Source organism: Xenopus laevis, chromosome 6L (genome assembly GCF_017654675.1).
Source record: "Xenopus laevis strain J_2021 chromosome 6L, Xenopus_laevis_v10.1, whole genome shotgun sequence".
NCBI classification, from domain to species: Eukaryota; Metazoa; Chordata; class Amphibia; order Anura; family Pipidae; genus Xenopus; species Xenopus laevis.
Genome location: NC_054381.1, coordinates 163488528 through 163502908, shown reverse-complemented (window position 1 = coordinate 163502908; position 14381 = coordinate 163488528). Strand labels below are relative to the sequence as shown.

General features: G+C 46.5%; 1 protein-coding gene across 5 annotated transcripts in view; it reads left to right on the top strand.

Annotated features, from left to right (window-relative positions):
• Positions 1-13797, top strand: part of nrbp2.L (nuclear receptor binding protein 2 L homeolog) — a 42952-nt gene extending 29155 nt beyond the window's left edge. For 3 of the 5 annotated variants that reach the window (XM_041565584.1, XM_018266732.2, XM_018266733.2), the window contains 10 exons: positions 1055-1110; positions 1879-1971; positions 2090-2222; positions 2615-2717; positions 10721-10771; positions 11392-11527; positions 11768-11821; positions 12461-12524; positions 12701-12756; positions 13260-13797. In XM_041565584.1, the coding sequence (XP_041421518.1) occupies positions 1055-1110; positions 1879-1971; positions 2090-2222; positions 2615-2717; positions 10721-10771; positions 11392-11527; positions 11768-11821; positions 12461-12524; positions 12701-12756; positions 13260-13328 (815 nt within the window). In that variant the 3' untranslated portion in view covers positions 13329-13797. 5 annotated transcript variants of the gene reach the window in all.
• The last annotated feature ends 584 nt before the right edge of the window (positions 13798-14381 follow it).

Sequence of the window (14381 nt, the reverse complement as noted above, 5' to 3'; positions counted from 1 at the left end):
GTCATTTCCTACATTCTCTCTTTTGTTTCTGACAAGCCTTTATTTTAGCCCCACCCTCACACTGGGAGAGTGCAGTCACCAAATATTGTCTAGTGGTGGTCTCACCCCTGACACCCAGCATGAGAGGCCAAACACCCAACACTCTACTTTCTAGCCTCCTTTCCTTTCTCCTCTCTCTGTCTGTCTCTCATCCCCTCTCCTTTCCTTTTCTCCCCAACTGTTTGGCCTTATTCTCCCCATTCTCCCTCTTTTCTCCCCTTCTATATTTCTCCTCTCCCCCATTTGTCTCTCTACTCCCTAACCCCCTTTCCCTTCTCTCCTTCTGTCTCTCATCCCCTCTCCTTTCCTTCTCTCCCCCAACTGTTTGGCCTTACTCTTCCCAATCCTCCCTCTTCTCTCCCCTTCTATATTTCTCCTCTCCCCCATTTGTCTCTCTACTCCCTAACCCCCTTTCCCTTCTCTCCTTCTGTCTCTCATCCCCTCTCCTTTCCTTTTCTCCCCCAACTGTTTGGCCTTACTCTCCCCCATCCTCCCTCTTCTCTCCCCTTCTATATTTCTCCTCTCCCCCATTTGTCTCTCTACTCTCTAACCCCCTTTCCCTTCTCTCCTTCTGTCTCTCATCCCCTCTCCTTTCCTTTTCTCCCCCAACTGTTTGGCCTTACTCTCCCCATTCTCCCTTTTCTCTTATTTTTTGTTTCTTCTCTTTCCTACCCATTTTTCCCCTCTTTGCCCCCCTCACTTTTCTCCATGAAATCACGACATAAAATGAGTAACACCTTATATGAACCAATTATTTGAGTTCTAAAAGCAATATTTATGGGTGGGGGTACTATGATATTCTACTTTGGTGCTGCATTTAAAGTGAAAGGGGCTGAGGAACTGTAGGTTATAGTTTCTATGGAAGTCTGAATGCACCTTGAGTTCTATCATTGCCCTGTGCTATTCCAGCCTCTCATCAGAAGTATATTGTGTATATTGTTATGTTTCCCTTAGTGGCCTCCCTGGGGCATCACACAGTTTGTGTTGTACTTTGTTCATTCGTTTCTCTCTCTAGATCTGGAGGATGGAACAGCCGTGGACATTTATTCGTTTGGCATGTGTGCGCTGGAGGTGAGACATAAGGGCTCAGTAATTGTGGCTTCATCAAGGATCACTGGGGGATTTATAGGGATTGTGGGAGGAGGGACAGTGGGAAGGGCTGAGAGTTTTCAGTAGAAAATGTGCCAAATTATAGGAATATTTGTGTTGTAATAACCCAGATAATAGAATGGGACTACAAATGTTTCATTCACAGAGAAACAACTTCAGCCCCTAAATGTGACATCGCACTGAATTTATGGAAATGGGTACAAGGTGCTGAAGCACACTGAGATATATACTGTGTCTATATATATATATGTGTGTGTGTGTCTATAAGAGACGGCAGGTGATCATTTCAGGCAAGGAAAACTTTGTTGGGAAATTCCCAGTTTTGGGGAAATTGGTGGCTTTTGGCAAGTGCAATTAGTGCTGCACATTTGTGTTAGAGAAGTAAAAGTTCACACTGACTCACACTAATACACTGGCACAATTCTATTGTACAACCCTCCTCTTACTGTTACACTACAACTCCCAGCAATAAAAGACCAACTGCAGGGCTGCAGGCTGGACGATGGAACTACTGAAGATATTGATTGTTACACATGGGCCAGATGCCTTATTCCCTCCCTATATTTTGTCCAACCACAAAACTGAATGTAGTTACACTGGCAAACCACTGGGACCAATCAGTGCACTGCATTCATGGGTTTAGTGCAGTTGGAATAATGAAAGCAAGTATGTCATTGGTTGCTCAGCTACATGTCATGTGATGATGGGGTTCCTCTACTCCCCTAACAGATGGCTGTGCTGGAGATTCAGAGTAATGGAGAGAAGGTGTCAGAGGAGAATATTATCCGGGCCGTGTTCTCATTGGAGGATCCAAATATGAAGGTGAGTAGTGGGGGGTCGGTTCCATTGTCAGTCAGTACAAGTATTTGTGTGTGTTTGTTGGGAACTCATTAAATATTCATTGTGAGTCAGTACAAGTATTTGTGTGTGTGTTTGTCAGGAATTCATTGAGCAGTGCATCTCAGTTGCGCCAGAAAAGCGACCCTCTGCGCACGACTTGCTATTTCATCGGGTTCTTTTTGAGGTTCATTCTTTGAAATTACTGGCGGCACATTGTTTCCTCAATACACCATGTAAGTCAATATGTGAGTGTGAGTTTGTGTGTGTGTGTCTGTGTGATTGTGTGTGTGTGTGAGTGTGTGTGACTGTGTATGTGTTAGTGTGTGTGTGTGAGTGTGTGTGTGAGTGTATGTGTGTGAGTGTGTGTGTGAGTGTGTGTGTGTGTGATTGTGAGTGTGTGTGTGAGTGTGTGTGAGTGTATGTGTTAGTGTGTGTGTGTGAGTGTGTGTAAGTGTGTGTGAGTGTGTGTGTGAGTGTGTGTGTGAGTGTGTTTAAGTGTGAGAGTGTGTGTGTGAGAGTGAGTGTGTGTGTGTGTGTGTGTATGTGTGTGTCAGTGTGTATGTGTGAGTGTGTATGTGTGAGTGTGTGTCCATGATCCACTATTTGTACCTCCCTCTTTCCCCAGACATTGTACAAGACACTTTACTAGAGGAGAAAACAAAGCGAATTGATCATCAGGGGGTCTTTGCCTCAGTCCCAAGGAAGGGCCACACTCTGATCAGTTGGAGGTGAGAATGGGGTATTTGTAGTCATGTTATAGTGTGATCAGCACAAGCTCTTATACTATTTATACTATACCGACATCTCTGGGGTACATGGGGTAAATATACCAGTCAGCATTTATTGGGGTGCCCATCATGTTCCTCTGGTATCAGGGTTCTCTAATGCTTTATTCACCAGTAGCTCCTCCCAGCAGACAGGAGGGAGCCAATGAGATTAGAGGAGGGAAAGGGGTGTTACAGGGAGAGCTGGGAAGTGAATCAGTGGTACAGGCTGATACATTAGATAGGTATAAGGAAGGGTCGGATGCTTTATTCACTAGTAGCTCCTCCCAGCAGACAGGAGGGAGCCAATGAGATTAGAGGAGGGAAAGGGGTGTTACAGGGAGAGCTGGGAAGTGAATCAGTGGTACAGGCTGATACATTAGATAGGTATAAGGAAGGGACGGATGCTTTATTCACCAGTAGCTCCTCCCAGCAGACAGGAGGGAGCCAATGAGATTAGAGGAGGGAAAGGGGTGTTACAGGGAGAGCTGGGAAATGAATCAGGGGTACAGACTGATACATTAGATAGGTACAAGGAAGGGTCGGATGCTTTATTCACCAGTAGCTCCTCCCACAGACAGGAGGGAGCCAATGAGATTAGAGGAGGGAAAGGGGTGTTACAGGGAGAGCTGGGAAGTGAATCGGGTACAGGCTGATACATTAGATAGGTACAAGGAAGGGTCGGATGCTTTATCACCAGTAGCTCCTCCCAGGAGACAGGATGGAGCCAATGAGATTAGAGGAGGGAAAGGGGTGTTACAGGGAGAGCTGGGAAGTGAATCAGGGGTACAGGCTGATACATTAGATAGGTACAAGGAAGGGTCGGATGCTTTATTCACCAGTAGCTCCTCCCAGCAGACAGGAGGGAGCCAATGAGATTAGAGGAGGGAAAGGGGTGTTACAGGGAGAGCTGGGAAGTGAATCAGGGGTACAGGCTGATACATTAGATAGGTACAAGGAAGGGTCGGATGCTTTATTCACCAGTAGCTCCTCCCAGCAGACAGGAGGGAGCCAATGAGATTAGAGGAGGGAAAGGGGTGTTACAGGGAGAGCTGGGAAGTGAATCAGGGGTACAGGCTGATACATTAGATAGGTACAAGGAAGGGTCGGATGCTTTATTCACCAGTAGCTCCTCCCAGGAGACAGGAGGGAGCCAATGAGATTAGAGGAGGGAAAGGGGTGTTACAGGGAGAGCTGGAAGTGAATCAGTGGTACAGGCTGATACATTAGATAGGTATAAGGAAGGGACGGATGCTTTATTCACCAGTAGCTCCTCCCAGCAGACAGGAGGGAGCCAATGAGATTAGAGGAGGGAAAGGGATGTTATAGGAAGAGCTGGGAAGTGAATCAGGGGTACAGGCTGATATATTAGATAGGTACAAGGAAGGGTCGGATGCTTTATTCACCAGTAGCTCCTCCCACAGACAGGAGGGAGCCAATGAGATTAGAGGAGGGAAAGGGGTGTTACAGGGAGAGCTGGGAAGTGAATCAGTGGTACAGGCTGATACATTAGATAGGTACAAGGAAGGGTTGGATGCTTTATTCACCAGTACCTCCTCCCAGCAGACAGGAGGGAGCCAATGAGATTAGAGGAGGGAAAGGGGTGTTACAGGGAGAGCTGGGAAGTGAATCAGTGGTACAGGCTGATACATTAGATAGGTACAAGGAAGGGTCGGATCAGGGCCGGACTGGGATTAAAAAGCAGCCCTGGCAAAAAAAATCAAAGCAGCCCACTTCAGGTATGGGGGTTATCCGGAAACCCATTTTCCGGAAAGCTCCAAATTACAGAAAGGCCATCTTCCATAGACTCCATTATATTCAAACAATCCAAATGTTTAAAATTGATTTCATTTTCTCTGTAATAATAAAACAGTAGCTTGTACTTGAGCCAAACTAAGATATAATTAGTCTTTATTGGGAGCAAAATTATATTATTGGGATTATTTAATGTTTATATGATTTTCTAGTAGACTTAAAGTATGAAGATCAAGATTTGGGAAAGATCCATTATCCTTAAAACCCCAGGTCTGGAGCATTCTGGATTACAGGTCCCATACCTGTATATATGTGTGACATTGGCAACCAAGCTCCCCCACCCACACAAGCTATAAATAAAACATTGGTGGTCAGGGCTCCCAATAAAATTAGGAAAAAAAGGTGGTTCAGGCCTCCGATAAGAAAAAAAATATCGGGACAGCAGACTGTGCAGAGAGGCCCATGTGGAGGGCTGGTTTTACCAACTGTGGGGCCCAATTGAAACCATTTTGGCATGGCCCCCTAAATGGAGTTTTTCCATTTGGCACAGGGTTCCAAGGCTGGGTGACGAAAAGTGACTGCCTTTCCTTTTGTCCCATGATAATTACTCATTTCACTTATTTATTTCTATAGAGTTCAACTGCAAACATAACACAGGAATTCATTTTCACAGTATTTTTGTATTTTTAAAGAACTACCTTCAAACCTTCCTGTTATATGGTAAATAGAACAGGGGAATACCTATGCTGCCATAGTTTTATGGGATCTCTCTGTACAGACTATGAGCAAACTTAGGGGACTGTTCCTGCTGAATTGTGCTTAGTACAGGGAATACCTATGTACCATAGTTTTATGGGATCTCTCTGTACAGACTATGAGCAAACTTAGGGGACTGTTCCTGCTGAATTGTGCTTAGTACAGGGAATACCTATGCTGCCATAGTTTTATGGGATCTCTCTGTACAGACTATGAGCAAACTTAGGGACTGTTCCTGCTGAATTGTGCTTAGTACAGGGAATACCTATGCTGCCATAGTTTTATGGGATCTCTCTGTACAGACTATGAGCAAACTTAGGGACTGTTCCTGCTGAATTGTGCTTAGTACAGGGAATACCTATGCTGCCATAGTTTTATGGGATCTCTCTGTACAGACTATGAGCAAACTTAGGGACTGTTCCTGCTGAATTGTGCTTAGTACAGGGAATACCTATGTACCATAGTTTTATGGGATCTCTCTGTACAGACTATGAGCAAACTTAGGGACTGTTCCTGCTGAATTGTGCTTAGTACAGTGGAATACCTATGCTGCCATAGTTTTATGGGATCTCTCTGTACAGACTATGAGCAAACTTAGGGGACTGTTCCTGCTGAATTGTGCTTAGTACAGGGAATACCTATGCTGCCATAGTTTTATGGGATCTCTCTGTACAGACTAGGAGCAAACTTAGGGGCTGTTCCTGCTGAATTGTGCTTAGTACAGGGAATACCTATGTACCATAGTTTTATGGGATCTCTCTGTACAGACTATGAGCAAACTTAGGGGACTGTTCCTGCTGAATTGTGCTTAGTACAGGGGAATACCTATGCTGCCATAGTTTTATGGGATCTCTCTGTACAGACTATGAGCAAACTTAGGGGACTGTTCCTGCTGAATTGTGCTTAGTACAGGGGAATACCTATGCTGCCATAGTTTTATGGGATCTCTCTGTACAGACTATGAGCAAACTTAGGGGACTGTTCCTGCTGAATTGTGCTTAGTACAGTGGAATACCTATGCTGCCATAGTTTTATGGGATCTCTCTGTACAGACTATGAGCAAACTTAGGGGACTGTTCCTGCTGAATTGTGCTTAGTACAGGGAATACCTATGCTGCCATAGTTTTATGGGATCTCTCTGTACAGACTAGGAGCAAACTTAGGGGCTGTTCCTGCTGAATTGTGCTTAGTACAGGGAATACCTATGTACCATAGTTTTATGGGATCTCTCTGTACAGACTATGAGCAAACTTAGGGGACTGTTCCTGCTGAATTGTGCTTAGTACAGGGGAATACCTATGCTGCCATAGTTTTATGGGATCTCTCTGTACAGACTATGAGCAAACTTAGGGGGCTGTTCCTGCTGAATTGTGCTTAGTACAGGGAATACCTTTGCTGCCATAGTTTTATGGGATCTCTCTGTACAGACTATGAGCAAACTAAGGGACTGTTCCTGCTGAATTGTTCTGTGACCATGCCCACTATGGGAGGAATATTGAATATAGATAGCTAAACATTTATTTTTAAAAAAAAAGACACTGATGCAATTTAATTTATAAAACCCAAAAGACACAGTTGCAATTCCATGTATACTACCCCAGAGGAGAGTAAAAGCAGGATGAACACAGTGAGAATTCCGTGAATAAATACCCCCAGAAATGGCACAAATGCAATTTTTGCTAACAAGGAAAGGGTTAAAAAAAAAATCATGAGGCAGTGTAATAAAAATGATTTGTATCCTCTTTACTTGCCCAGCATTCTTTCTGAACTGATAGTCTGGGGGGGGGGGGGAGAGATGAATCTGCAGCACCAGTGTCTGCAATCCATCCTGCCTGTCAGCTGAATACTGGACAACACAGACATACACTGGCACCTTTTTCCCTACCTGCAATTGGCTGTTATCTGTGACTGTCCCATAGCTGAGAGCACACAGGTGACGTATAGGACGCTTCTTCTTTCAGTCCCACCTCTCCTCCGCATACTTGCTTAAACCCCCACCCCCCTCAGCAGTCCAGACACGGGAAAAAAAAAAACAGAAAAGAAAACATACGCGGCCCTTGGGGTGAGCTCTTCAGACTGAAGAAAATGATCTGTTTATCGTCTGCTACTGTGCGCACAGAGGATCTTGCGGGAGGAAATAAGCTCCTTAATTTTGTTATGGTGCGGTGCGCACTGCCCCGCGGCCCATTTACACTGCACAGGCAGCGGCCTAACGGGCATTTGCCCGTATTCACAAACGGCCAGTCCGGGCCTGGGTCGGATGCTTTATCACCAGTAGCTCCTCCCAGGAGACAGGATGGAGCCAATGAGATTAGAGGAGGGAAAGGGGTGTTACAGGGAGAGCTGGGAAGTGAATCAGGGGTACAGGCTGATACTTTAGATAGGTACAAGGAAGGGTCGGATGCTTTATTCACCAGTAGCTCCTCCCAGCAGACAGGAGGGAGCCAATGAGATTAGAGGAGGGAAAGGGGTGTTACAGGGAGAGCTGGGAAGTGAATCAGGGGTACAGGCTGATACATTAGATAGGTACAAGGAAGGGTCGGATGCTTTATTCACCAGTAGCTCCTCCCAGCAGACAGGAGGGAGCCAATGAGATTAGAGGAGGGAAAGGGGTGTTACAGGGAGAGCTGGGAAGTGAATCAGGGGTACAGGCTGATACATTAGATAGGTACAAGGAAGGGTCGGATGCTTTATTCACCAGTAGCTCCTCCCAGCAGACAGGAGGGAGCCAATGAGATTAGAGGAGGGAAAGGGGTGTTACAGAGAGAGCTGGGAAGTGAATCAGGGTACAGGCTGATACATTAGATAGGTATAAGGAAGGGTCGGATGCTTTATTCACCAGTAGCTCCTCCCAGCAGACAGGAGGGAGCCAATGAGATTAGAGGAGGGAAAGGGGTGTTACAGGGAGAGCTGGGAAGTGAATCAGGGGTACAGGCTGATACATTAGATAGGTACAAGGAAGGGTCGGATGCTTTATTCACTAGTAGCTCCTCCCAGCAGACAGGAGGGAGCCAATGAGATTAGAGGAGGGAAAGGGGTGTTACAGGGAGAGCTGGGAAGTGAATCAGGGGTACAGGCTGATACATTAGATAGGTACAAGGAAGGGTCGGATGCTTTATTCACCAGTAGCTCCTCCCAGCAGACAGGAGGGAGCCAATGAGATTAGAGGAGGGAAAGGGGTGTTACAGGGAGAGCTGGGAAGTGAATCAGGGGTACAGGCTGATACATTAGATAGGTACAAGGAAGGGTCGGATGCTTTATTCACCAGTAGCTCCTCCCAGCAGACAGGAGGGAGCCAATGAGATTAGAGGAGGGAAAGGGGTGTTACAGAGAGAGCTGGGAAGTGAATCAGGGGTACAGGCTGATACATTAGATAGGTATAAGGAAGGGTCGGATGCTTTATTCACCAGTAGCTCCTCCCAGGAGACAGGAGGGAGCCAATGAGATTAGAGGAGGGAAAGGGGTGTTACAGGGAGAGCTGGAAGTGAATCAGTGGTACAGGCTGATACATTAGATAGGTATAAGGAAGGGACGGATGCTTTATTCACCAGTAGCTCCTCCCAGCAGACAGGAGGGAGCCAATGAGATTAGAGGAGGGAAAGGGATGTTATAGGAAGAGCTGGGAAGTGAATCAGGGGTACAGGCTGATATATTAGATAGGTACAAGGAAGGGTCGGATGCTTTATTCACCAGTAGCTCCTCCCACAGACAGGAGGGAGCCAATGAGATTAGAGGAGGGAAAGGGGTGTTACAGGGAGAGCTGGGAAGTGAATCAGTGGTACAGGCTGATACATTAGATAGGTACAAGGAAGGGTCGGATGCTTTATCACCAGTAGCTCCTCCCAGGAGACAGGATGGAGCCAATGAGATTAGAGGAGGGAAAGGGGTGTTACAGGGAGAGCTGGGAAGTGAATCAGGGGTACAGGCTGATACATTAGATAGGTACAAGGAAGGGTCGGATGCTTTATTCACCAGTAGCTCCTCCCAGGAGACAGGAGGGAGCCAATGAGATTAGAGGAGGGAAAGGGGTGTTACAGGGAGAGCTGGAAGTGAATCAGTGGTACAGGCTGATACATTAGATAGGTATAAGGAAGGGTCGGATGCTTTATTCACCAGTAGCTCCTCCCAGCAGACAGGAGGGAGCCAATGAGATTAGAGGAGGGAAAGGGGTGTTACAGGGAGAGCTGGGAAGTGAATCAGGGGTACAGGCTGATACATTAGATAGGTACAAGGAAGGGTCAGATGCTTTATTCACCAGTAGCTCCTCCCAGCAGACAGGAGGGAGCCAATGAGATTAGAGGAGGGAAAGGGGTGTTACAGGGAGAGCTGGGAAGTGAATCAGGGGTACAGACTGATACATTAGATAGGTACAAGGAAGGGTCGGATGCTTTATTCACTAGTAGCTCCTCCCAGCAGACAGGAGGGAGCCAATGAGATTAGAGGAGGGAAAGGGGTGTTACAGGGAGAGCTGGGAAGTGAATCAGGGGTACAGGCTGATACATTAGATAGGTACAAGGAAGGGTCGGATGCTTTATTCACCAGTAGCTCCTCCCAGCAGACAGGAGGGAACCAATGAGATTAGAGGAGGGAAAGGGGTGTTACAGGGAGAGCTGGGAAGTGAATCAGTGGTACAGGCTGATACATTAGATAGGTACAAGGAAGGGTCGGATGCTTTATTCACCAGTAGCTCCTCCCAGCAGACAGGAGGGAGCCAATGAGATTAGAGGAGGGAAAGGGGTGTTACAGGGAGAGCTGGGAAGTGAATCAGGGGTACAGGCTGATACATTAGATAGGTACAAGGAAGGGTCGGATGCTTTATTCACCAGTAGCTCCTCCCAGCAGACAGGAGGGAGCCAATGAGATTAGAGGAGGGAAAGGGGTGTTACAGGGAGAGCTGGGAAGTGAATCAGTGGTACAGGCTGATACATTAGATAGGTACAAGGAAGGGTCGGATGCTTTATTCACCAGTAGCTCCTCCCAGCAGACAGGAGGGAGCCAATGAGATTAGAGGAGGGAAAGGGGTGTTACTGGGAGAGCTGGGAAGTGAATCAGGGGTACAGGCTGATACATTAGATAGGTACAAGGAAGGGTCGGATGCTTTATTCACCAGTAGCTCCTCCAGCAGACAGGAGGGAGCCAATGAGATTAGAGGAGGGAAAGGGGTGTTACAGGGAGAGCTGGGAAGTGAATCAGGGGTACAGGCTGATACATTAGATAGGTACAAGGAAGGGTCGGATGCTTTATTCACCAGTAGCTCCTCCCAGCAGACAGGGACTGGTGTGATTGTCTCTTGGGTACAGGAATACTTTCCCCAGACAAACTTCAGAAGGTTCAGATGGGTTTCTTCTCCTCTCTCCGGATCAGCTGGCACTTGAATGAATTACAAATGATACGTTGGCCTGTAAGTGTTTCTGTAGCTACTGACTGGCCCTTGTCCTTTCCCAACTCCCTGCCAGGTATTCCCAGGTATCCACCATGGAGCTGGACAAGTTTCTGGAAGACGTCAGGTAAGAGCCAATTGTCTGCAAATGTGGAGCAGGTCTGTCCCAAATTATACATTGGTTACAGGTTCTTGTCACAATGATTGTGGTGCTGATATTCTGTACTTTCTCTTCCCACTAATTCACTACAATGTACACAGCTCTTACACAAGGACGGCATGAAATGATGAAATGACAGGGGACATGGATTGTGGGTGTTACTTGTCCTTTAAGTACAGAGAGAATAGAACAGACATAGGGAGGAATAAAACTGATAGGGGAAGGGACAGACTGGAGGAAATAATCCCAAAGTCTTGGGGTAGAGGAAGATTTGGTCACCTGATATCAGTGATCCCCAACATGTGAGTAATGAGTTGCTCCCCAACTGCTGCTCCCAGTGACCCCAAAGAAGATGCTTATGTTTGAAATGCAGGTTTGGAGGCAAGTTTTGGTGCATAAATATCAGTTGTATCATCAGAGTCTCCTGTAACTGCCAGTCCAATGGGGGCGACCAAATAGCCAATCACAGCCCATAATTGCCCCCCATGTTTGTGTTGCTCCCCAACTCTTTTTACATTTGAATGTGGCTCATGGGTAAAAAAGGGCCGGGGACCCTGCCTTATATGTGTTTCCCATTTTTGACTTAGGAATGGAATTTACCCTTTAATGAACTTCACAGCTTCTCGCCCTCATATGTTGCCACGGGGGCTGTCGCAGTCCCAGGAAGACTTACCTGCCGCAAAGACCCCCACCCCTGAGCCAATGGAAGTGGAGACCAGAAAGGTAAGTGCTTAATTCGCCAAAATGCGTTAAAGAATATGGCCAACAATTTTTTTGGACTCGTGCCAAATTTTTTTTAACATGCAACATTTTTTTTTGTTGCGTGACATTTTTTTTCTGCCATTGAAGTCTATGGACGTTTTTTCTGCGGCGAAAAATGTGCTCATCCCTAATGTGCAGTGAACAAGACCAGAATGCCATTCCTGTTGGGCTATTGGCCCATTGTCTAATGTTGTCTTTCAGGTGGTTCAGATGAACTGCAGTCTAGAGTGCAAGGAGGACAAAGCTCGCTGGCATGTAAGTAACCCACTGCAGCCTCTTTCCATACCTCCCAGCTGTCCCGATTTTAGAGGGACAGTCCCTCGTTTGTACTGTAAAGTCCTGTTTTTCTCTGCACTGAACAGCCAGACAAAGAAACATCATTTCTAACTTAATTGGCTTTTGGCAGAGAGCCCAGAACAGTCACAGCAGCAGATAAGATACCTTTGTAACCATTTTGAGATCAGCAAATAAGTAATTGTAACAATATAAGATAACAAGTCCCTTGGGAAAAGTTAGACTCACAGTTTAAAGGGCAATTCACCTTCATTAGCAAAAATGTCAAAACTGAAAAAAAACACAGACGAATGTTCAAACTTTAATGACCTGACAAATTTTGTAAAATGAACATGGTAATTAGGGGGTGTGACTACAAAAATGGGCGTGGTCAAAATAATTCACTGCCCACAGCAACTTTTTTGTCCCTTCCAAAATGTTGGGAGGTGTGTCTTTCCAGTATTTTGGAGTTTTGAACCCCACTTTTCTATTCTCTTTGTACAGTGTTTTCACATCACCAGATACTTATAATGGCACCCATGTCTCCCTTTCCTATAACATATGTGAATTCTCCCTGTGCACAAGAGCTCACACTCACAAGCACTTCCTCCTCTTTCTCAGCTCACTTTGTACCTGAAACTGGAGGACAAGATGCACCGACACCTGAGCTGTGATCTCCTGCCCAGTGAGTCTGTCCCATAGAAATGGCATTGATGGGCCCAAATTCTGTGCCTAGAGGACTGTTGGGCTGATATTTGGTTCTATTCCCTATGGGGTGTTGCTAAATGCTGAAGTGGTTATTTGCCCGGGGCTGTACAATTTGGGGCTTTTTCCCTGATATGTGGCATTTTGCTATTGCAGATGAGAGTTGTGATACCCTGGCATCGGAGCTGGTACAATATGGCTTCATCAGTCAGGTGAGTGGCAGTGCCAAGTAAGGCATCAGTGCGTAGCGTTTGCTTAATGCTCTGCTTGGGGCTGATCTTATTGGGCAATAAGGGGTCCAGTTGGGGCTGCAAGTGAAGAGTGTGTTCCACGTGGGTGTGCAAAACAAATGATGTCTCCAAAGGTCCTAAGATGTTGCAGTGAAGCACATACAGCACTAGGCTCCCAAAATCCCCTCCCCCCAAAGTGAGCAGAAAGAAAGATTCAAATAGAAATGGAAGTGCCCCAACCTTAATACTTGCCCATTTGCCCCTAGAGCTCAGGGCATTGAGTGAAGGAAAGGGCCAACATCACTGACAGGTAAAGGCAAATGTTAACCTAGAAAATGAAACAAGAGAAAGCTCTACCTGCAGATTAGGGGGTCTTCATTCCATGTGTTTCCATGGTAACATGCCTGGCCTCTCCTTGCTGATGTAGAATTGAACACAGTTGTCTTTCTGTCCGGACTGTCTGTCTGTCTCTTTCCCAACTGCAGGAGGATGGTCCCAGGATGGCCTTGTTCCTGGAAGAAGCTTTTCACAAGCAGGGAGTGTCTCTGCACTGACACTGATTAGAGCGGGCATGGTATGGAGAGGTACTGCCCCGAAGACCAGCCCAAATTCACTGATCACAAGAGAGGATTGGCTGTGTATTCCCTCACCCTGGCTACTGCTTTATGCCCATTATATGCCAATGTAGCACAAGGTGGGATCCCCGGCTGCCATAGTCTCTGTACCACTGTGAACTCTGCCCCCAGTGACTGGTACTGAGGCCTCCCATGGGCATCCAGCTATGAGCAGGAAGAACTGGCACAGAGAGGGGTGTGTGGCCTTGCCATGTAAAGAGACATATGCCCACGTGCCCAAACCTGCTCTGATTTCTATATGAACAGAGAGGGGCAGAGACTATTCACACCAGAGGCAGCGCCAGCGCATTCATTGTTATTATAGAGTGTGAGAGACGCTTCTTCTTACTGAAAAGGGGATTTATGCCCCACAAAGCTAAATTGAAATAAAGCAAAGGGCTTATTTACATCTGCGGGTGCAGTTACTGTCCACCTACTCTCATTAATTCCTCATTAAAGATACATGTGCCAAATGCACTTTTCCCACCTCTGTATAATTGCGCTTGGCGCAGCTCAGTCCTTCCATTCCAAATCAAGCGTTGCTCCGCCCTCTGACGCAGAGGAATCCTGGAGCCACTGACGCCTCCCGGGGGTAATTTTAGGGATCCCTTTGCACCCCGTGTCAATAGACCTGCCACACTTGCACCTAAACAATCGCACACAGATGTTAATTAGATCATTTATCACCCAAGATGCTGCCAAAATTCTTATTCACTCTCTCATCATATCGCGTCTAGACTACTGTAACTCTCTTTTAATTGGCCTCCCCCTCCAGAGACTGTCACCTCTCCAGTCCATAATGAACACTGCTGCGAGGCTCATACACCTCAGCAACCGCTCCTCCTCTGCCTCGCCATTCTGTCAATCCCTGCACTGGCTTCCGTTACCTTTCAGAATCAAATTCAAATTAATGACACTGACATTCAAAGCACTTCATAACTCTGCCCAGTGGCGTAACTACCGAGGAAGCAGACCCCGCAGTCTCTGGGGGGC